General features: G+C 43.4%; 5 protein-coding genes across 11 annotated transcripts in view; 2 read left to right on the top strand and 3 right to left on the bottom strand.

The window, feature by feature from the left end:
* nphp4 (nephronophthisis 4) overlaps positions 1 to 7,995 on the bottom strand; it is a 175,802-nt gene extending 167,807 nt beyond the window's left edge. For both annotated transcript variants that reach the window (XR_004213504.1, XM_031868798.1), the window contains exons 1-2: positions 7,702 to 7,995; positions 6,977 to 7,120 (exon numbers count right to left, since the gene is read on the bottom strand). Coding sequence is in view for 1 of the 2 variants with exons in the window: in XM_031868798.1 (XP_031724658.1) it covers positions 6,977 to 7,120; positions 7,702 to 7,878 (321 nt within the window). In the remaining variant the exon portion in view is untranslated. The remainder of the gene's footprint in view (positions 1 to 6,976; positions 7,121 to 7,701) is intronic.
* Positions 7,996 to 9,528: 1,533 nt separating this feature from the next.
* Positions 9,529 to 14,590, top strand: dffb (DNA fragmentation factor, beta polypeptide (caspase-activated DNase)). The gene is made up of 7 exons (XM_031868883.1): positions 9,529 to 9,703; positions 10,531 to 10,657; positions 10,794 to 10,979; positions 11,100 to 11,179; positions 11,265 to 11,438; positions 11,583 to 11,683; positions 11,908 to 14,590. The coding sequence occupies exons 1-7, from the start codon at positions 9,581 to 9,583 to the stop codon at positions 12,137 to 12,139; spliced, it is 1,023 nt and encodes a 340-aa protein (XP_031724743.1). The 5' UTR covers positions 9,529 to 9,580; the 3' UTR covers positions 12,140 to 14,590.
* Positions 12,287 to 18,085, bottom strand: cunh1orf174 (chromosome unknown C1orf174 homolog). The gene is given in 5 exon segments (XM_031868884.1): positions 12,287 to 13,528; positions 13,531 to 13,624; positions 14,403 to 14,756; positions 15,067 to 15,123; positions 16,236 to 18,085. Coding segments are annotated over 5 exon segments (564 nt in total). The 5' UTR covers positions 16,251 to 18,085; the 3' UTR covers positions 12,287 to 13,484.
* A 78-nt stretch (positions 18,086 to 18,163) lies between these two features.
* On the top strand, positions 18,164 to 21,556 carry b3gnt7l (UDP-GlcNAc:betaGal beta-1,3-N-acetylglucosaminyltransferase 7, like). Its single transcript, XM_031868773.1, has one exon. It carries the CDS (start codon positions 18,456 to 18,458, stop codon positions 19,692 to 19,694), a length of 1,239 nt encoding a protein of 412 aa, XP_031724633.1. The 5' UTR covers positions 18,164 to 18,455; the 3' UTR covers positions 19,695 to 21,556.
* cep104 (centrosomal protein 104) overlaps positions 20,600 to 23,120 on the bottom strand; it is a 30,803-nt gene continuing 28,282 nt past the window's right edge. For 5 of the 6 annotated variants that reach the window (XM_031868769.1, XM_031868770.1, XM_031868768.1 and 2 more), the window contains one exon: positions 22,300 to 23,069. In XM_031868769.1, the coding sequence (XP_031724629.1) occupies positions 22,945 to 23,069 (125 nt within the window). In that variant the 3' untranslated portion in view covers positions 22,300 to 22,944. Of the gene's footprint in view, positions 21,556 to 22,299; positions 23,070 to 23,120 lie in introns of those variants that run through there. The other variant, XR_004213503.1, reaches the window with a different exon arrangement.

Here is a 23,120-nt window from a genome sequence, read left to right as displayed (position 1 = left end):
TCACCGCTCTCAACACACCGAGAGGAATGATAAAAATGTCGTGACAAGGTGCAAGCTGGAGAGAGATGTCAATCAGGTGCCGAAAATAGGTCCAATCAAGGCCTGACTGTGGGGACAGAAATATTGTCCATTTTCCTAACGTGATTTCTTACTGCAGCTATTCACTGTTTAATGGGATTACTGTCACGTTTCCATTGTTGAAGAGTTAATTACTTCTGCTGGCAGTGGGGACGGGTACTGAGGAGTGGGCTAACTTTAACAAAAGGGAGTGAAAACACAGCAAATGCTCAGCATGCATAGAATAGTTATTTCACAAAGACTAGCTGTTAATTGCTCTCAGATAGTGTCTCTCTTGTATTTACAGAATGATGACGCATGTATGTAGCATGTATCAATAGAAAAAGTGATACTTACGAACAGTATCGATACCGGGATCAATATAATTCTAACAATACCTATCCCTAAATGTCAAAACTGTAGAAACCCTGACATCATGCTATGCTGCCCATAACCTAGAGCAGTGTACACCAAACTTTTTTTAAATGACCAAATTCAGAATGGGCCTTTTCAATAAATCCTGAGAAAAAGAAAAAAAAATTGTTTTACTGCCATTTCCGCATCACCTTTTATTATCTTGAATATATAAACCAGCCATGTTGAAGAGTTATCGTTAACAATACCTGTTTTTTATGCATGTGGTATTAAAAACATATACACGTGTTTAATGCATTATAAATGAGACCAAATGAATGCATTTAGGCAGCGTTAACAGTCTCACATTATTTTTTATTTCCTCTTATCAGTTAAACAAAAAAAGAGTGTACACCAGCCTTTCGTTTTAGATTTAATGTTATAAGTAGACGACAATCATCAGATTGCCTCGTGTGGCCTAAAGGTGTACTGCGGGTATAAATGTTCAATTACAACTATGGAAGAAATTCAGCTAATTTATTTGGAATGACTGATCTAGGGGACAAAACAGAGAAGCATGATCACTTTCAAAACCATTTCAACTAAAGGCTGAATCAATGGGCCTCTTCCATCGCAGATGTTTGCTGGTAATCAGCCTGAAACATCTACAAAGTTATCAACAGGGAGGAACATAATTCATTCTCCAATAGTTTATTCTTTTCTTGTGGAGTCAAGTTCAGAGTTGACATGAGAGATGATATATAGATATGAATCGTGTGTGCAGTCAAACGCGACAGACCGCAAAACGCTGTGAATATAGCAGAGAACAACAAAAAGAGAAGTTGTTCTTCGGCTGAGCCAGCTGGGAGGCGTGGAGGCTTCAGCTGCAGCGTCGTTACAGCACCGACAGCTTCAACTTGGCAACGTATAGCAACGCTTTAAGGAGAAACATGTGCTTCACAGGACGAGTGTGACTGCCGCCATGTATTCATGTACTCCGAGCTGAAGTTTGAACCACGCGGGACTGCTCACTTTGAAAAGCAGCTTGCTCTTTGGAGAACAACTACTCGGGAAACAAAAGCGGAGGAATTGCATGATTGATGTTCAAATGTTTTCCCATCGGTGGAGGCGCTGTCTTCTTCTGCTCGTCAGTGCTTTGAAGTCATGTAATAAGGCTGTGTGTGTGTGTGTGTGTGTGTGTGTGTGTGTGTGTGTGTGTGCGTGCATGTGGGGGGGCGTTGTTTTCATCGCATAATTGGCACCAGAGTCCGTTCTGCTGTCGGGCTCCTTTGGTTCGGGGTTGTTGGGTTAGCATATAGGTCAGGTGTAGACATGAGTTTAAAGTTAGGGGAAGGGACAAAAGAATAAAGGGTAGAGAAGTAATAGGCATGCTTGTGTGTGTGTGTGTGTGTGTGTGTGTGTGTGTGTGTGTGTGCGCGCTACTCCCAGCTTTGTCTGCGCGGTGCAGCCTACGTCATGCCAAACAGCATTCGGAGACCGAGAAAAACAAGAGGTTGCACGGACAGGAACAAAACTTGGCCTTTTCTCCAAAGCCCAGCTGTCAGCCTGATAATGTTGCACATATGAGAAGAAACCACCGGCTCCCCGTGAAGGCAGGGAGTTCAAATGGAGTGATCACAGTGAGAGACAATGCAGAAAGATGCACATTTCTCTCCTTCTGCCTCCTCCCACCGATGAACTCCTCCGTCTGAGGCCGACTGTGTTATGGCCCAACATTGCCCTCTGCTGGCCACGGCCTCCACTCCCTTTGACTGAGTGCAGCAAAGGAGAGCAACCTTGTGGAAAACATCCAGACTGAGTCATTATGTGAGAAAAACAGCAACTAGTATTCTGGGTGATGTAAGACATACTGGACTTTGTACCAGGATTTTTTAAAGATACATTAGTCTCCAGATTGTGAATTGACTTTGCTTAAAAGAGTTGTTGTTTTTAATGCACACACATATAAGCCCATGTCATGGCATTGTTCTTCCTCAGAATCCCATCAAAGGAAATGTGCAATAACATACATTTCCCTTTGTGCATCCAAGCAAATAGACCTAAACAGAAGAAAAGGCCTACATTTTTCGGTGTGAATTTAAAGGGCTGTATACATTGAATTCCATAAATAAAAGCAGGTTCCACAAGATTTGAAAACCATTAAAGCATTTACAAAAAACAACAATCGAACAGTCCCAAAATGTGCACTCTACTTTTTAAAACAGCGGCTCCATAAGTCAGACTTGACAGCTCAACAACAAACACGCGGAGCGGCAAGAAAACAAACAGATGTCGTCATTGCCTCTGCTGGGGAGGAAAGAAATGCCGAAGCAAGAAGATAGATCTAACAAGAGCTGCCTCTCTCTCTCCCTCTTTAATCACTGCGCATATTTGCTTTCCAGACGATATTAAAAGCAATCCATCATGGCTGACCGGGGGGGAGGTGGGGGGCCGGCCTCGCAATTTTCACCGTGCTCCCTGTAACTGAAGAGAGAATTCCCCCCTCTGACATTATTTAGATATCAAACAGCAATTTGCCACTCATAAACACCAGCATGAATGCAAGCGCATCGGGCCAAATCCAATAAAAAAAAAGAAAAGCTGGTGCATCTCTGGCGGCACGACACCGAGAAGGCCAGCCCCACTTTATCATCCTGATGGGATATGATGTGCTTTATATTATTACCCTGGATGGATAATGGGATTTGGACACTTATTGGGATACCAAGTGGGTTTTTATATTCGGGCTACGACTATTATGGCGGATCAAAGTGAGGCCATACGCTGTGAGAGATTGTTCGATCAAAAAGGACATGGAGCAGAGGGAAGGAGAGAAAACAGATGGTGATAAAAACTGGGAATCAGAATGTGCCATAGCTGTGACTCATTGGTGTCTCTGTTAGAAAAAAAGACTTCTGCAACGCATTTATCAGCCAGCTACAGCTCACGGTGTTATTTCCTTCAAAAAGAGTTTCTCAAAACATCTCGAACAACAGCTCGCACCGAGAGCAGATCAGGCGTCGTGAACATCAGGAGGCTGCGGAGGAGGTCGGCAGCGCTCCGACGCGATCATAAAACAGTGGGTGACATGGCCTCCAACGAGGATGTTCAGAGGCCTTCAGATGTCTGATTGAGAGAGAACACAGACATCCAGCTGTTCCACAGATATCCGCTCAAACATAACATAATATAATGACTTAAAAGAGACGGTAAACACGACGCTGGAGACCCGCTTTCAGCGGATGAAACCGAGGACCCTTTCACAAGAAACTCCTCTGGCTGACTGCATCTTCCCACTGGAGGATCGAGGTTCAAGCTCTACGCGATCGCAGGGACGCCTCGTCGGGTGTCTTAAGCCAGAAGGTGCGGAACAGCTGCCATCAGCAGTGATGCTGTTTTGCCTGGATTGAACGAGGAAGAAGGGCAGGAAAAAAAAGTCTGGCTCGTTCCCTCATTCTGTCTCCCGTCCCTCTGTGAAATGATTGCTTTCAGTGCGACGTGTATAATAACATAACAAGTCCCCACAATCAGAGACGTTTCTCCCAAAAATAAGTCTATTTCTCATGTTTTACCGACATTGAATGTCGCAGCCATTTCCACATGTAATTGCAGGGTAAACACAGGTGTGATTGAAAAAAAAAAAAGCGATGGCCCTGTTCCATTTAGATGGGCTGGGGCCCTGGTGTTGGGCATGCTGGCTCACCGTAATGGCCGGGACACTGAACAGAATGGGACCTTCATCAGTTTTATCAATTACCCCTGTGTTTACCCTGCTATTACATGTCAGAATGGCTGCCGTGAGAAGGGTTTATTGGTTGTGAGGGCTGTCTGGTTGTCTTCCTGGCCTCGTTTCCTGTGGACCGAAAAGTCTCACTACGACTGTGTGCTTCTACTGCAGCAGCCTGGTGTCGTTCTCAGGCGCAGTGAACGACCAGTGCTAGCATAGCGGCTCCTCGCTCCAGCGTGGCGCACTTCTCAGGGGCTGTGGATTCATCAACATATGTGTCGTGCTGCCTTCAGGTGCTGCAGGGACTTCATGAACTGAAGCAGAAGCTTTTTATATATTCTGAAGCAGCCGTGGACAGCAGAGAGTGGAACTAATTACTCTGGACACAAAGAAATAAGTAAAAGAAGATTGTTCTTTTGACTACAAGTAAAATGCATCAGAGTGCGGCGTTCTTGACCAACAGTGTAAAGGGTTGTTGGAAGCCATCGACTTTAACTTTGACCACTGTACAGGAAACAGACCAGAGGGTGCCTCGCTAAATGAAAAGAGATCCTTTCAACTGGAACGGATACAGTGAAGATCATCTGATTCATATTTGATCTTTCGTATAGTTTGTCTTCCGTTTGTCTACGGCGTTCTCTTTAGCGTTTTCAAGAAGCGATTGGATATTTCATCATCAAAGCACATCCTTCAAAGAGTACATCACACACTTTACACCTCAAAAAAAAGGTGTTTCTTTGTTCCCTCTGTCTAATGATGATTACAGAGGAGAAACGACTCGGAGAACAATGATTGGGAAGAGTAAAGAAATGAAGTGCGACGAAGTGAGACTCAAACACATTTGACTGAAACTGCGGGCTAAATTCATTCACGTTTACAATTACAAGACAATACAGCCTTAAGTGTTGCTTGTTCAGAGCCGCTCAACCACAGCAGAAATAATACGACAGGAAGTACGTGGAATTGCACCAGATTTACCTCCAAACCACAAAGGACTGACGTCCTGTTCACCGAAGTTTTTCGCTTTCATTCGTACCATCTGCATCCGAACACTAACGCGGAGCTGAAAGTGATACCACGAGTTAGAATAGAAGGCTTGTAAAATGAACAAATTGGAACATCGGGATGCTCGGATGCTCGCCTCCGTGTGCTGCTGAGTCACACAACTCAGTCGTGACGTTTAAAGTGATCGATTGTTGCAGTCAAGCCAAATGGTCCATTTTGAATTCACTGGGCTTCTCGCAGGTTTTATGTCTCTGCTGCTAACAATCTGCCGCCGGTTCTCTGCGGCGCTGCTGAACCTGTCGATGGTGAAAGTTAAACATGTAATGGCAGCCACAGAGAGCTGACAAAGGTGTCTGTTATTGCTCACTCGTGCGGATGAGCAGAGAACTAATTAGATGCATCTGCGAAACACCTTGAAGGAGGCAGAAACACCGCTCTGGAAAGCGCTAGATGTTGAGTTATTGTACCCGGTGCATGCTGTTTGCAAATCAATCAAAACTTTTTGTTCACATCTGGTCGGAAGGAGTGTGAAAACTGAGAGGGCTGAGAGTTGAAATAGCAAAATACACCAAAGCCTCCGCAAATGCGAGTCTGCCAGGATTTCTACAGTTGAAATGCACTGTTTGTCGTACATTATCACACCAAAAGACTACAAACTGTAGCGTCACACTCATCACTGCTTACAGTTAATGATCTCTGATTCATTTTTAGCTACGACTCTCACACACGTGACACTTGTTTGGGTGAAGTTTGTTGACTTCACATAACTTCTAATCAGAGAGCAGGACTGCTTTATCACAATATATAATTAATGTAGGATTTTTGCATCAATGTGATGAATTACATTTTTTGTGGGGGGGGTATATAATTATCTGGCAAAGCCAAAAACAAACATTTAATTTATTTATCAACGGTTTCTATATAAATCTTCCAGAGAATGTAGTAAATCATGTTATATAATGATACTGCAGAGCAAAGTGATGCATCATAATAGAGGATTTTATCCATATCGCCCGTTCCTGCTGGGGTTGCTTGCTTACCTCGACAGATCAGCGTCATCAAACCACACACACACACACACACACACACACTCCCGAGGAAGGAGATATTATACTCAAAATAAATAATACTTCTGGATATTATATTTCTGAACTTCAACTTTGATAAACGTTATTGTTGCTTCTTTAGTCACGGCTTTTGAATGTAATAGAGAAACATCAAGTTTTCAGAGGATTTAGGGACATAGTTTAACTTTATACATTCATTGTGTGATTTTTAAATGTATGAAACCTCTTAACCCTGTAACAATAACTGGACACGTTTCATTAGTGGCGACTGCCTGATCACTAATGGATCTGCTATTCATTGTGCCTGTATTGTATCCATCATTTTCTTATGAAAAATCCCCTGTAATAACTCTCATAAGTTGTTGCTTTGTATAAAAAGTGCTCTTCCTCAACTTGCTGGGTGAGGAAGAAGATGATTATAAGATGAGACTTGTTGAATGCAACTGGAATCACGTTTTGGTAATAAGGGCACTTTGTAACTCGCTGAGTTTAGACTGACAACGTTCTCAAGAGCGCAGAAGAACACAGTGCAATCATCAGTGCTAATTGAAAGCCTTGAGTGGTGGAGCTTTTGAGATGGTTGTAATTAAGTCATGGCTGTGCCAAATTAATTTAATTTAAGCTTGAATGGGCATTGATTTCACTATATAATCATCAATCCACTGCTAATCAAAAACAACATGAGAGAAGTTTGAAATAGAGCCAAACACACAGTGCATCACATCTGCAGTTGTCTGGCCTTATCTCGGTGTGATGGTAAAGATACCTCGTTGAGGGAGATCTTGTTGTTGTTCATCCTCTGGGGTGGACTCCTCCATGTTTTCCCAAAGAAGTGCTGATGGTTTCTGTCAAACAGGGTCACTCGCAGCTGGTAGGTCACATCTGGTTCCCCCCCTGACATCTCCTGGGTCTAAAAAGGAAAAACACACACACACACACATTAGAAAAGCCACAGGTAATCGTCGCCCTAAAAGGTTTACATGTATGACAAATGAAACCTTAAAATCTAATCCAATTTAACAAATATCCACGAGTGGGTTTCACTCCAGAACTTTATACAAGATCCAAATGCTAAATTCTGCATACATGTAATACTTGGTGTGTATAACAACAATCTAAGTTATCTTAAAAGTGTTTCTTATTTCCATGAGACGCGTATGTGACTTACTGCAGTGGTGTTTGGGGAAATATCTCGAAACCGAATTTGCAAAGAGCACACATAGCATTCTGACATGGGTGGTCAATGGGTCAGTGGTCAATGTAATTGCCTGGTTGATCAAATGAAAGGTCAGCTTTAATTATTAAACTTTTGCTCTTTGCTTCAGACGCACTGTGACGTATGATAAAGTATAGGGGCCTGTATCATACCTTTGCTAAATAAAGACAGCCGAAAGTCGACTCAAATTAAAACAGACCCTCCCTCATCTCTGCTACGAGCAGAACTCTTTCTAAATCTGCATCAAGCGTTCAGCGTTAACTGTGAGCAATCACCTGCGGGAGGTGAGCTGCAGTGAGTCGGCTGAGGTGGAGCTGGAGACCGGTGGACTGGGTGAAGTGGTTTTCCAAAGCCAGGCGAACTGTCTGGCTGGGCGGAGGAACCACCCGGCTCCTTTCAAACACTTCTCTCCAGCCGTCCGCCATGTTGAATATGTCTTCTGTTTTGACCATACCCTGTAGTTAATAGTAACACGATGATGCCATAGCGAAAGTATGGACATACAGCGTAAGAGTTGTTACTGCGAATGTTTATCTTCTCCACCCGTTTAGATTTTCAAACCCGCGGCCGCCATATTGAAATCGGATTGTACTACTCAGCGCACAGGGGTTAGATGAGTAAATCAGTGATTGCATCACTATATTCACGATTAAAACAACAATGCAAATATTACACATTTAACATATGACAAAGTTACTAATGCGTCGAGTAATTTCACCCCGAAACTGAACATCAAAACAGTACTTCACAATGTTCGCATTTTAACCTCTGAACCTTTCATTTGGTATGTCCCGTCGCGCTGCATCAGTTGCTATGGTAATGTTCACTTTGCCATACGGGTCTAGAGTTTAGGACTTTAAATGCAACAAATTGAATAAAACATCCACTGTTATGTCAGTACCATGTATACTTAGAATAAGGCATATTATAATAACATAAACGTATCATTATTTTAAAGATATATTAACATTATTTGTAGTAAGAGTAGTAAAAAATGGTCGGTGGTCCTTTTTTATGACAAAATGTGAGAACATTTCCTGTGACTGCCTGATAAAGTTAAGGAGAATAATGTTCAGATCTTATTTTTCCGAGTTTATCTGATGGTCCGCTTTATCTGACTTCAGGTGTGTCTTTGATAAATGGAAATATAATTGATTCCCGTGTGAAATGGCTGAACAATAAGTTTATCTCCTAACAATGTCAGATATATCCAAGGCAGTACGATGCTCAAAATAGACATTACATGAGAAGTCCTTCAGACAGTCAAGAGGTTCAGTATAAAAAAAGATTTATTAGTAAGAAGGGATGATTTTATTTAAATTATTGCTTTAGGTTAGGCCACTATTAGCCTATATGATGGGTTCCTCTGAGGGCAAATGGTGGATGACAGGACTGCAAAAGTACAGAGCCCCCAAAATATCACAAGATCAGTTTACTTTATTTTATACAAGCTACCCACATAAGTGACCCTACAGTCAGTGCCATTACTAGTGGAGTGGAGTAAAAGTTACTAACTCCAAATGGAGAGGGCCAACACAATTCAAGTTGATTTATTTATTCCTGTGACATTTAATGGCCCATCACTTTGAATGTAAACACCAAGCACTTTGCCTCCCACGTGTTCTGTCTTGCATGCAACAACCTAAAGTTATCATTTACTGTAGTATTATACATGAGGTTTTGAGGTCATTGTACTTTGATTATTGCCATATCCTGACACCCTATACCTCTAATTTCAACATACTGTAAAATTGTAGCTTTCCATCAACCAGTTACATCAAAATGCTGCTTACGCATTAATGCATCATCCTATACTATAATAATTAATCAATTAATTAATAGTATACAATATATCTATATGACCCTTCGTGGGGCCATGCAGTTTTGCATTGCATGAGTTGCCTACTTTAAGATTTTATCAATTTTGATGTATTTTTAGTTCTGAAAGCAGGACTTTTAGAGTATTTTAAACGGTATGGCAGCTTTTACTTATATATCTGAACACTTCATCCAGCAGTAAAAGCAGCGTCCCAACAAGCAGAGACAACGTGAGAACACGACCACTAGGGGGCAGCAGCGCGCCGGTCTGTGAGCGCAGTCAGCTCCGAGAGGAAGAAGGAGGAAGCGGTAGCTACAAACTACAAAAACAGTGCAATGTTCGGACTGTTCAGGAAAAACAAGCCCGTGAAAATAAGGAGTTGCAATGAAAATAGAAAGTATGGAGTTGCGGCGAAAGACATGAACGAGTTGCTTAAGAAGGGCTGCAAGCTACTACAGGTGAGCTCGTTTGTTTTAGCAGCCGATAGTTCCGCTTTCTCCACAGACAGCTTTGGTTAAAAGAAAGACAGAAAATGAAAAGTGAGGCCGGTATGCTGACATGTACACGACACCGTTATCTGCATATAAGATGAGATGTAACTTTATTTATAACGCAGGAGGGACATTTAGCATTACAGAAGCACGTAGAGAGGAAGCTAGATGTACAGTTCATTACACTACGTCAGTGTGCGTAATGTACGCGCAAAAACAAGTGATTTTATTGTAAAGACCATTTAAAACATGTTCCTTTCAAAATGAAATGTTACAAAGGACCAAGTGTGTTTCAGAGATAGCAGCCAAAACACTTGATCTCCATTCAAGAGGGCAGATAAGCAGACACCGCCTGCGCTCCTGCACAAGATACACAAGATAGATGTATCCATGTTATCTGCACAGACCGTGTCACAGATATCTCTGTGACGCAAGTGAATTCATCTAAAAAGAACTACAAAGACACACACAAAAAAAAGAAAACAGATCGTATTTTATCATAATTCCTTTCTTCAGATTATCTGCAAATTCTGTAAAACAAAAAAAACATCTTTCAAGAGAACACAGCTGACTAGCACAAACTTGTTTTTGTCCTTATCACAGCATTCGCAGTGGTCAAAGTGTGAGAGATAGTGAGCATGCCTTTTGAATTATATGAGACACTGGAAAAATACATTAAAATGAATCCATTTTTGAAATGGCTCAGAATTTGTGAGGATTTGTCCGACACATCAGTGAGAATAAAATCCCTTGTAAAATAGTTGAGAGTAAAATTATACATTTGTCATTTCCAGTTGCCATCTTCTGGTGCACACGTTTGTTTGTATGCGGATGGGACAAAAGTTACAGAGGAATTCTTCCAAACTCTGCCGGACAACACGGAGCTGGTTCTTCTCTGCAGGGATGAGACGTGGAGTGGCGGTAGGACAATCATCCAAACAGACACCATCAAAAACAAGACAAATGTTTCAACTGTATGTGTATGTACCCTGACCAGACTAAGTTTAGAAGTAGGATGATGTCTGACCCCCTATAATCCCTGTGGTTCCAACTCCAGTTGTGTGCGACATCGGCCGGTTACTGAGCGCAGACCGGCACGCCGATGGCCTCATTGAAGCGGCCAGAGGGCTCCTCTCTGATGAGCAGTCTCCTAAGAGGCGTAAAATCCTGACAGACCTGCTGCGCAACCTGGAGGACAGATCTGAGCTGGAGAGCAGAGAGGAGGATGAAGACTGGTTCAAAGGTGCAATGTCAAATGGAGACCCAGGACACACTTTATATTTGAAATGTTCCCCTTAAACACTTGATGCGACTCCAATTTCATCTGCGTTTGAGTTTGTCGTTAAGTGGGGTTTCATTCCAGGTGTTGGCGCTCGATTCAAGACAAAGTCGGCCTACATGAAGTCCAACTGTGAGAGCCGGATACGAGGCTACATGAAGGAGGTAAAAGCTCCTTATTCTGCTCAGGAATCTAAAGGGGCCAGTGGCATGACAATCTAAACGTTTGGCTCCGTGTCTCTGTGGTCAGGTGGATGCTGCCGCTAAAGCCACACAGAAGGCTAAAGTCAGGGCGGAGGTTCTGAAAACATCCAAATGCCTGGCGGAAATGCTGAAGACGGCGAAGCACAACGGCTGCTACTTCGACAGGACGGTGAAGGAAGCAGATCGCCTCTGTACTCGAGCGGGGTGGTTTACCTGCCAGGTATTACAGGAGTCGCCTCCCCTCCATTTGATGCATTTCTATAACTTCCTGGTGACCCTTTACCACTTACGAGACATTTTGAAAGAACTGGATCTGCTTTCGAGCGCGTTGTTTACGCCTCTTTCTTCTCTGTTGCCTCCTCAGGGATCATTTGAGCAGGAAGAGTGCCCGTCCCTCCACTCCATCAACCCCTACGGCAGCCGAGAGAGCAGGATCGTCTTCAGCACATGGAATCTGGACCACAGGTCGGACTCTATAAGGAAGAGAGAAAAAAAAAAAAAAAAAAAGCATTTCACTGTCAAAGTGCAAACCAAGCCTAGCTATAGGCCTAGTACATTCATTCATACAGTTCATTTGGCATAGAGTTGTCCTCCGCGTGATAGATCTGACATCGACATATTAAAACATACCTGCTGATTGAAGAACACATTTAAAAACATTTCTTCTTCGGTGGTGTGTGTGTGTCCAGGATTGAAAAGAAGAGGACGATCGTTCCCGCTCTGCTGGAAGCTCTGCAGAGTCACAGGAGCGCCGACGTCAACGTGGGCTACTTCTACCGCCTGCTGTTCACCAGGGAGAACCTGAAGCTGGTCCACATCGTGTGCCACAACAAAGCAGCTCACAACCTGCTGTGCGACGCCGCGGAGATTTTTAACTCGGGCGACGCGAAACCAAAGGGCAGGAAGAGGCACTTGGTGTGAATGTTTTCACTCTTGCCTCGCCTTTTTTTTTTTTACCTCATTTGATATGACCATATTGTGCTTTGTGAACCAGTGAAGCCTACAGAGTTGTAATACAGACCGACGGGCGCTTCGTTAGACAAACGGAAGAACACTTAAACCAGGAAATCATGAAAAACATTTATTTTTGTCTTTGTTGGCACGGTGATGTAAGAATACATGAATTGATTACAACGCGGCGTTCACTCAGTCAGAAACTTGCATAGGAGTGAACAGCACTAGTGCAATTACCTCAAAGTTAGAAGAGTAGATGCCATTTCGTCTAAGTCAGGCTTAAGTAATCATCACTTCACTCACATGCTGAAGACCGATCACAGACCTCAACGATTTTAGTCCAGGTTTTCTTTTTCTTACAGCCTATCATGAACCTAACAGCTGCATTAATATATATGTAAATATATATGTATATGTATATATGTTACAGATGTGTAGTGCAGTTAAGCAGCTGCCAAAAAACAAACTGGGCAAAGATGTGTTGCCGATGAATATTAGACACTTGGTGAACAATGACATTCACCTCAAAACGCTGAATTTGATATTAAAAGCTCTCAATATGGAACTGCTCTTTGACGCGTGTACACTCCTTCCTCTCCACATATATAACAACTTGTAATTTGGAGATTGTTTTTTCCCCGTTTTTATTAGTGCTGTTTTGACATTTCTCAAGGCTAATCTCAAACTTCAAAGCATGCACTGAAAGTATGAAGCAGTGTGTTCTGTAGCCTGATCCTTATCTAAATAAAGTGCTGCCAACAACCCCCCCCCCCTCAGGCAAAACCAAAGTTGACTGAACAATGGGGGGGATGTGAGCATAAATTCAGCAATAAATAAAACAGGCACTATTATACGTGTCCCAGTGCTGTAACCATATTAAAAAGTATCAAATGAAATAAGATATTCGGGTATCAAGCTAAGTGAAAACAATTTGGCGTTTTCTGTGCGTTTGGCGTGTCCTTGTCGAGTCATCAACTACCGATTTACCACCAACAACGTGTTAAAGCTTTCAACAGAGTCAGAACTACCGGTGGTAAACTGCTAAACGACGACGACTTGTAAATGATGGCGAGGCCAACCGCAGAGTCGGCTCCAGCAACAGTTCATGCCTAACTCACTCGCGTCGTAGCGAGTAACTTCATCACCGGTGAATCGGGAGCATCGTCACACACATGCTTTATGTGTGACGGCGTTATGATTTAAGGAACGACTGAATCTCAATAGTAGTTCAATTTTTGGCTGCTTTTTCTTGAGTGCTGAGAGTTTTATGTGCTTCCACAGGGCATGACTTTCTGAGTGCAGCTCCTCTTCACTAAGTGTCCGCTCTGTCGTCCCCCTTCATACTGAGGAGGCCGCCTCCTCTTCGTCGCTGGCCTCTGGTGCGTAGTAATGTCGCCTCCTGTGCTCCCCTCGCACACGGGAGCAGGTCTCCGACGATCTCTGAGGGAAGTCCTGCAGCATAGAAGAGTGGACGTTTGTAATTGATTCAATCTTCACCCAAACAATCAAACATATATGTGCTGCAACATTTAATAGCGGTACAGAAGGGCCTCTCATTCCAAAGCTTTTAAAAAGGTATTCTGGGTAATTAAGATACTATGCAGACATACGTCAGCTTAATAATTAAAATGCGACATGTTGATGTCAAAGATGCTGAGACGCGCGTAACCGCACCACTGCACATGAAGCGTTGTCCAGCTCTGGTTCAGCCATATGCACGGCTAGATTTGAATATAACGTACGCAAAAAATATTTTTAAATATATATTTATGTTATGGTGCATGCTTTGCTTTTTGCTGTTCTGTTAAATGTAAAATAACAAAATAATTATGCATACTATGTAAGCAATATTTAAATATTCTGCAATAGGCAGTGCGTCACTCCTGCACTAAAAGGCATGTTTGGGAGCAACACAATGTCTTACTTTCTGAACCTTTATAACCTATGTTCTGTAGTTTATTCACACAAGAGAATGTTGTTCATCTTGAATCTCTTGTTGCATCCTAAAATGTGCTGCTGTTAGCGAGTTAGCCCCTAAAAATATTGCGTGTAATTCAAAAATACAAAGTCCCGTGATGTAACATAATGAAAGCTATCAAACTGTTTAGTGTCTTATCAACACAGCCACTCCTTAACTGGCCACAAGCTGGGGAAGCTTTCCACTGCAAGAGCCTCAAGCAACCAGAGTCACAGATTGTCCCTAAAGTGGCAATAAAGAAACCGACCTCACCTGTACTGCGTCCAAGTTTCCAAAGAACTGCTCCACGGGAAGAATCTGATTGCTGTCGTCATCCGGGAAGATGTTTTTGCTGGTTTCCTCACAGTCCATGTCCTCGGACTCCTTCACTCTGGGGCTGTCCAGTTCCGGCCTCGTCCTCAGTTCGTTTTCTTTGCCCTCCTGTCCCTCAAGCTCCGGTGACGCCGAGCACCTCCTCCTGCCTGACAGCTGGTGGCATTCACAGCTGATGTGAGAGAGCCTCTCCAGAGGAACGTCCGCTTTGCTGCAAACGCCGACCACCGAGCTGCTCTCTGCTGCCGGCTGCGTCTTTGGACTTTTCGTACATCCACTTCTTGGAGTCGAAGCCTGTGAGAGGGTTAAAAACCAGGGTTAGGATGACATCACAGTTCACCATGATCGATTTCCGGTTGCTCTTATGCCAACGTACATCATCCGACATCTGTAAAAGGACGCAAGACACACTGTACAGCGAGCCTAATGCGCGTCAAGTACAAGTTCTCAGATGCAGTTGTGGAAATCTAGCCAGTTGTAATTGTCCAGTGTAGGGAAGAAAAAAACACATCAAACACGGTAAGTTGTTTGAAGAAAGACATTTGATTTGAGATCGTTGCTCTTTATACAGGCCGTTCTCTCCGGTTTACAGGTGAACACAAACCTTTCTGGAGCTGCTCTTCCTCTTTCTGGGCCTCAAGCCGTCAAGTCGACCAGGCATCTGCAAAGCAGCATAACGTGTTTTTTTTTCATCCCGTGTGGCAAAACTCAATCAAAAGCGACCAGTTCACGGAAAAAGGTTGGTTTTTTATCTGCTTTAAGCCGAATGCAACAAGCTTCAGTGATATCACAAGCCAAGCAACTTTCCAAAACACAGCCCTGTAAAAGAGTGGGTCAGCATCCAGCCATTCTTTTATGCGAGCCAGCTTTAAAAGAACAAGACGTTAGAGGTATTTCACTGCGAAAAGTGCTTCCAAGCAACGAGTAACGCTTGGTTATGTCTATGTGTGCATTTCAAACGGCTGCCCCGGATAATCACCGTCACAGCGAGTAAGTTTGTCATATTAACTGCGTTATGCAAGGTTTTAGTGGCCCTAACCCTAAAGTAAGGGTGCTTAGAAACAAAATAAGACAAGACATTAATATTTTTAAAAGCTGATATGGGACAGACATGCTGGTTTAAGATGAATCAATGATATGCGGGAAAGCAGCATATGCAGCACCTTTTAATATTTAAAGTGTTTATATTTGTGAGACCCACCATGGCTCTGTAAAGCCACCTGAGCAGTTTGAAACCCCAAAAACGCCCCGGTGACACCTCTGAACAGGCTCCTCCCCCACAAAAATGTTGTCGTCAGCCATGACTCAGAGACCTCCGGTCATCTCGGGGGTTTAATCGGCTAACGCTACGTCTGCACACATCAGGCGAGTCAAAGCAGTTGGCGAGTTGAAGTTCACAAAAACAGTTATAAGTAACTAACAGTAAATAAAAGACAACTGGACCAGTAACATAACTGCGCTTTTTGGTTATTAAAGTCCATGCGCACTGTTAGTAAATAAACCATCATGGCGAACGGTAACTGACAGTAGTTAGCTGACAGGCAGCTAGTAGATGAACGTTACTCCATGGTAGCTCTTAGCTGTCTTGCTAGCCTCATTAGCATGTAAGTTAGCCAATATGTCGAGATGCATTATCGGACACTTCCGTTAGCTCTGGTGAGGTCTTAGTTGTTCCCCATCTTCCTAGCCTGTCGTTGTAACCACGGACAACACTGAAGTGATTCTTGTGCCTTGTGAATCAGCCTGCCGCTACGTAACTTAACGTGAGCTTACCTTAACGCCTTCCATGTGCTCTATTTACCGGCGCAATGCCTCTGCGTTTCAAGTCTCGACTCTGTACTTTATTATTCTTCAAACTAAATGGCTCGGATTAGCTACAAACTATGAGGCATGTGATGGCATGGATGATATATGGCGTCTTCAAAAAAAAAAGTCAGTCTTCGTCTTCTTCGTTGGTTTTTAACGGCAGCTTACATCCTTAATGTTGCACTACTGCCACCTTCTGGAGCTAGTTGACTCCTACAGGGTCCGATTTGGGATTCTTCTTTCTTCCACACTTTAATCATTCCTACATTTCCCTGGTGCAGTATTCCTCACCACCACCTTACTTAACTCTCCCATGCTAAATGGCACATTTTGTTCATCCTCAATGCTTTTCTTTCCAAATTATTATTTTTCACTCTGAAACTGTGTACTGGAACAGAAGTACCATTATCTCAGCCTCTTCCTCATTGGTTAGCCTGCTGCAACATCATTCCACTACTCAACAGAGGACACCTCCACTCCATCCTGTCCCCGCCCATTGTTTTATGAGAGTCACCAGATTCCGGGGTTTTGTTGAGGTGTGTCTCTCTCTTTGCTGTTAGATGATTAAAGTACAACTTTTAGCTTTATATGTACCTGTCTAAAAGACAGTTCCACACAATTTAACCAAGTACTAGTGTAGGCTATCGACTATAAAAAGGCTTTCGCAGAATCTTTATTTTTATTCCTCATTTTTGTTAAATCATTTTTACTGTAACTGTTTACAATTTTGTTTTCAAGTGTTAAAAGAGTAAAAGAGTGAGATGAATGCCATTTTAGTTAAACTTCTGATCTGAGGCTTTGGTTGAACAAAATGTGAAGTGACAAAATGGGAGGAGACGTTATTCCATAAATTGGCCACAAGAGGGTGCTAGAGTCTTTATAATTATAATAAATAATAATAAGGAATGAATATTCTTATCTATTTGAGAATTGGCTTCAACAACTGTTGGGCTGTCTCGGCAGTTACTTAAACCAAACGAGCTGTATGGCAATGTAAGTATCTAATAACAATAAGACCAAAATAAATCACTTTTGTTTTTGATACTATTGCTTTAGGATGTTTACTATCATTGTGATAGACTGTTCCTGTTGTTTCTATGTTAGTTTCAACAAGGAAACCTTTTCAACAAGATGCTGCACCGTCTCTAATATCATACTGAGATAAAACAGCTGAACACATACATTGGAATAAAATGTTTGGAGCATGACCTGTTAAATAAGGTGAAAGGAGAACTTTTTTTAATTCAGAGAGGGTTGTTGATACCAGCTGTCATAGTGAATCCATTTCTGAAACGACTGTTTGGTCTTGTATTCACACTGGAACGTGTTTGGATCTATTTTCTTTAAAATATGTTTTCTTTGGAATATTTAAACACGAGAAGAACAATAAAAGCACAAATGGTTTACAGGCTGATTATTCTTATTTCAAATTCTACACATTTAAGTGGCTATATTTAGTATATTGTCCGGCCCCTCTCGTATTTAAAATTAAACTTCTGGTAGACATAGTTTTCCATAATGCTCAGGATCTGAAAACAGTGCTTTCTTTTTATATGTGCGTTAATATATATTTATTATGCCTTTGCTCTGTTTTATGATTATTTTACTGTATATTTTTGCATTGTATTGCATGCTTTGTACTCCCAAGTTAATTAAACGTCTCATTGTTTCCATTTACTTCTAAGTAACTCATGGTGTATGTTGATCATTATAATGTCTCATCATGTATTGTAGCCGAATATTATTCGAAAGCAATGGCTAGATCGATCGAACCAAATTAAAGCTGAATGGTCGGTTGTTGTGTGAGAAATGGGAAACCTGCTGGTCCCAGATCAGTGCCGGTCATTTAGGGGAGGAGATATTTGGGGGGGGGGGACTTGCAGCAGGTCTCCAGTCATTCTGAGACAGAAGGCAGAGGAGAAGCCTGAGGACGTGTTGTGTTTCCCGCATCCTTGTCCCGCACTGAGAGGCGATGCTTGACTCGGCTGAGCGCCGCCATGGGCAAACGGGGCCCCGGGGCCACTTCACTGTCAGCGCTCTCACGTGCCCGAGTACGCGACCTCTGGTGTCCTAAATGAGCAGGGACGGCAGTGATGGAGACTCCACTCGCGGACGAAACGTTTTTTGACACACTATGAAGGCAGAAGGTCCAGCATCTGAGGGTCTCTGTGCGCCGCGCTGAGAGCCATGGATCACTTTTCCCGGAGAAAGCGGGTCGGTCTGCTGAAACCCCTGCTGAGTCTGTCTCTCGTCTTTGCCTCTTTCCTCATGATCCACAAGCTGAAGCTGGCAGAGAAGGACGGGATGGGGGTCAAGCATGCGAGGGACGCCGGTTGGTGCGGCCCCAAGTGTTTTCCCCTCAAGAAGGGAGCCATTAATAAAAACAGTTTGGGGAGTTCGGACTCTCCGGTGGTTGGTTACGCATTGGACGCGCTGCGGGTCTCCAACGGGACCTCGGCTACCTGGGACGCGCAGGTTCTCAACTGCAGCGAGGATGCGTCGGTGAGGACCAAGGACTGGTTCCGGCGCTTGGACCCGAGGTTTCACCAGTTCGTCCTGCACAGACACTGTCGGTACTTCCCCATGCTCATCAACCACCCGGAGAAATGCGCCGACGGAGAGGTGCACCTCCTCGTGGTGGTCAAGTCCGTCATCGAGCAGCACGACCGGCGGGAGGCGGTGCGCAAAACTTGGGGACACGAGCACACGGTGGACGGGAAGATAATCAAAACGTTGTTTCTTTTGGGAAGCCCGACGACCGGCAAAGACACCAAGAACCTCCAGAAACTGATCGAGTACGAGGACATGATCTACGGGGACATCCTCCAGTGGGACTTCATGGACACCTTCTTCAATCTGACCCTGAAAGAGGTCAATTTCCTCAAGTGGTTCAACATCTACTGCTCCAGCGTGCGGTTCATATTCAAAGGAGACGACGACGTGTTTGTGAACACGCGCAACCTGCTGCAGCTCATCGCCTTCAAAGTGGAGGAGCGCAAGGACGCCGACTTGTTCGTGGGGGACACCATCTCCAAGGCGATCCCGATCCGGAACCGGCAGAGCAAGTACTACATCCCCAAAGAGCTGTACGACAAGCCGTATCCCCCGTACGCCGGGGGTGGGGGGTTTCTGATGTCCTCCCAGCTGGCCAGGAGGCTCTTCGTGGTCTCGGAGGACCTGGAGCTGTACCCCATCGACGACGTGTTTTTGGGCATGTGCCTGCAGAAGCTTCGGCTGGCCCCAGAGATACACCCGGGCTTCAGGACCTTCGGCATCACCAGACGCAAGGTGAGCCCCATGAACAGCGAGCCCTGCTTTTACCGAAACCTCATCGTGGTGCACAAACTGAGCGCGCAGGAGCTGCTCCGGATGTGGAGCGTGGTGCACAACAAGGACCTGGTCTGCGCCCAGAGGATGTCCATATGACTGATCAGCGTATAATGTAATGGCCATGTAAACTAAACTATAGACATAAGTGATTCACCAAAGCGGAACATAATACACAGAAGACTTGTGATCATACATGATGATCTTTACGCATCAGTCCTGTAGCTAAGGGAAGCAACAACTATGATCAAATAATATATATTGTTTGTGTTAAATTCAAAAAGCTGCAAACTCCTCTGAGCAGGTTGGGTTTTCATCCACTTGTCCCACTACTTAGATATTTGTTTTGCCCATTATATGAAACCACTACCACACAACTGCACAGTGCCCAGGAAGGTTTTTGACTCTTGGTGCCATTTCAGGTTGTGCTTTCATCATCACTCTTGTCATCTCAGTCCGAGATCCAATGTAGATATAGAGACGTGGTTGTAAAGGTTTTAGTGCGTGTTTGTGCAGGCATGAATAAGACTGGACTTGTTACATCCAGGTGTTCCTCTGAAACAGCACATTTTTATTGTCCATATCTTCATTTCAGGATTTCAGTGCGACTGTCGCAGTGAACTGTATGGACTCACGGCACACATCATGGAATGAACTGTTGCATTCATAGTTGATTTTTTTTTTCTTGTAGGGTGCTGAAATTGTACAAAATTAAATGATTTAATTGTTTTAAGTTAATATATTGCAAGTGTCGATTCACGTGTCTACGATTTGCAGAGGCAGGCCAACAAAAACAACCAAAGACGCTGACAGGCTGTAATACTGCAGATTTATGTGTGATCATGTCAATAAAAGTGGAGCTATCCGTCAACTTTGTAAATGCAGAATATTACTGTTGCAGCATTTGATTCGTGTCGATGTGTGAACTGCTGGAGAGAGATTTGCAAAAATATGTGAAAGTATCAGAAACCTTCTGTCAAGTGGAACCACATCTGCAAAGTCCAGCTTCATGGAGCTTTATTTAAACAAATACTTTTTTGCACACAAAAAAAATAGCCATTTGATGCCATAAGTATTCAGAAAATACTGACTACTATGCACATAAAAACAGTCACAATCGTCCTCAATACAGAAGCATATTAAAGCCAATGTGATATATATAAATATACTCTCTTATACATCTCCCAACAGTAAACAGTATCACGCCCCTTAAGGAAGTTACCCTACTGATATTACAATATGCAAAATAACGTTCAAAAACACCTCCGACTGTTTTACGGATTGTTTCTGTTTTAGTCCTTCTTGGCTGTGGAGGAATCACAGATATATCACAATCAACATCGTCGTAACACTGTGCAGTACAATAGAAGTAGTACAATTATAGCATGAAATATAAATCTAGCAAATTGTTGTCAAGAGTTCTTAAACTCTTTAGTTTGTTGCTAAAATCAATTTAAAGAGACTGACGTGCTTCAAACTGTCTGTCTGTCTCAGCCTCCTTCACATTCAGCAGAAAAACAGGTGCTACAGAAATTCTACTGCATAACAATGCGTTCATCTCCTTTTGTGTGTGTGTTTTTTATTCATTGAAATAATTATGTTACGTTAAAAGATATACTTTGTCTCCCTCCCTGGACTAGTGGAGTATATAAAACTGTGCCATCTGGTCAAGATCGTCAGTCGGCGATGAGCAGGAAAATAAATAAAGGTCATACTGTGTACTGGAATTTCCGCATCATCCATTTGGCAAAGTGCTACTTCATTCCTTCGATATCATTTATTTACGACCGGAAATGAAAGGAGAAATGTAAACAGACGGCAATGCGTGAAGCTGAGTGCAACGGTGCACTCGTGTTGTCAAAAGCTTTAGGATGCTGAAGGGTTGCCAAGGAAGCAAAAGTTTCCTTCTTGTAAGCAAAGATCATTCCTCCTCTCCTCTCCTCTCCTCTCACTGCCGCTTCTGCAAAGAGAGAGGAGAGTTTCTTACCAGAGGACAGGAGCTGCTCTCCCTGTCCTCTGGTAAGATGGAGCCACTGATTACATATTTCATTTTATTACACTGGTTATATCCTGGGTTTTTACTGAAGAGCTTGTGATCTACAGCTCTTTTTAAATACAACGCTGAAAATCATTTTTTGGATGTAAAAAATGCCGTTTTTTTTAAAATTGTACAATAAAATGTACAGGTGCATTAGATAGCTTGGGTACATTGGTTAGTTTACTAGCTTTCCCGAGTCTGATGACATCACTATGACGTCATCTCAGCTGGGGCTCGTTAACAACAGATTTACAAGAGAAAGCCTGTACAGCAAACTGAGGGTGTGGACAGACAGGGTCCAATGAAAAGATGCCATTAGGCACGAAAGTCAGGAATATCTTTGACCATTCGTTTTTAAATCTGCCTCTTGTGAGTCAAACTTAAAACCAAAACTTGAAAAAGGTACAGTGTGAAGGATTTGGTGGCATCCAGCGACTGCAGTAACGTGAGCTGTCCAGTGCAAAACCGTGGTAGCGCTGTTGGCCTCGCTCAGAGGGCCATCCTGACCACAATAACACGGCTTTAGGAGCAACGGAAGTCAGACGGTTGCTGGTGGAACAGCGGTTTGTCCGTTCTGGGCTACTGTAGAAAACATGGCGGTGCAAGATGGCGGACTCCGTGAAGATGACCCGCTCCCTATGTAGATACCAACGGCTCATTCTAAGCTAACGAAAACACAACTTAGTTTCAGTTGATTTTACACAAAACAGAGAAACATAGTTATGAATATTATATTCGAGTTCTGCTAATAGATCGCCCTAACAATCCTACACACTGCCTTTAATGGAAGTCATATACCAAATCAATGGTCCACCCCTGTAAGCTGTACAATTCCTCACCATGGTGGCTCCAAATGTCAATGAGCCCTCAAAACAGAGACATCCTGTAAGGGGATATCAGGAAACAGCACACGGTGTGCACATGTTTACTAGCCCGGGAGGTGTGAGATGCCAGAGGTTTGACATATAGACAAAAGAGGCAAGAGATTGAACATTGCTGAGTCCAGCTGTGGCCTCTCTGTGTAGATGTTCTGTCACTGACCACCACAACAGGACTAGAAACTTAAAGAGTTCATATGGCAAATCTACAGTGTCTCAATAAGTGGATCCAACACCATGCTGTAATGTTTGTGCTGAGAATTCACTTACAAAGATGTGAAACCAATCAGATGCCTTTTCTAAAAGTGCTGACTGATATGCAGGAACATGGGAGCAGGAAATGTGGGAGTGGGGTGTCCCGACAGGTAAAGTTTGTTTCTACAGGGACGTCGGTCGCTGTTGGGCGTCTCCCTCTTGGTGCTTTCAACCAGTTTCAGTGCTTCCCTGGCGTGTGTCCTCTGGCCCGGGGTGCCAGGGCCGGGATCCGGCTGCCTCTGCCCATGGCTCTGGACCCGACCGACCAGGACTGCTTCAGTTTGGCTCCACCAACAGCCCTGCCTGGACACACACACACACACACACACACACACACACACACACACACACACA

The sequence above is a fragment of the Anarrhichthys ocellatus genome, unplaced genomic scaffold (genome assembly GCF_004355925.1).
Source record: "Anarrhichthys ocellatus isolate YVR2014 unplaced genomic scaffold, GSC_Weel_1.0 scaffold44, whole genome shotgun sequence".
Lineage (NCBI taxonomy): Eukaryota > Metazoa > Chordata > Actinopteri > Perciformes > Anarhichadidae > Anarrhichthys > Anarrhichthys ocellatus.
The sequence above is the reverse complement of the archived record's forward strand: the minus strand, read 5'-3'. Positions and strand labels throughout refer to the sequence as shown.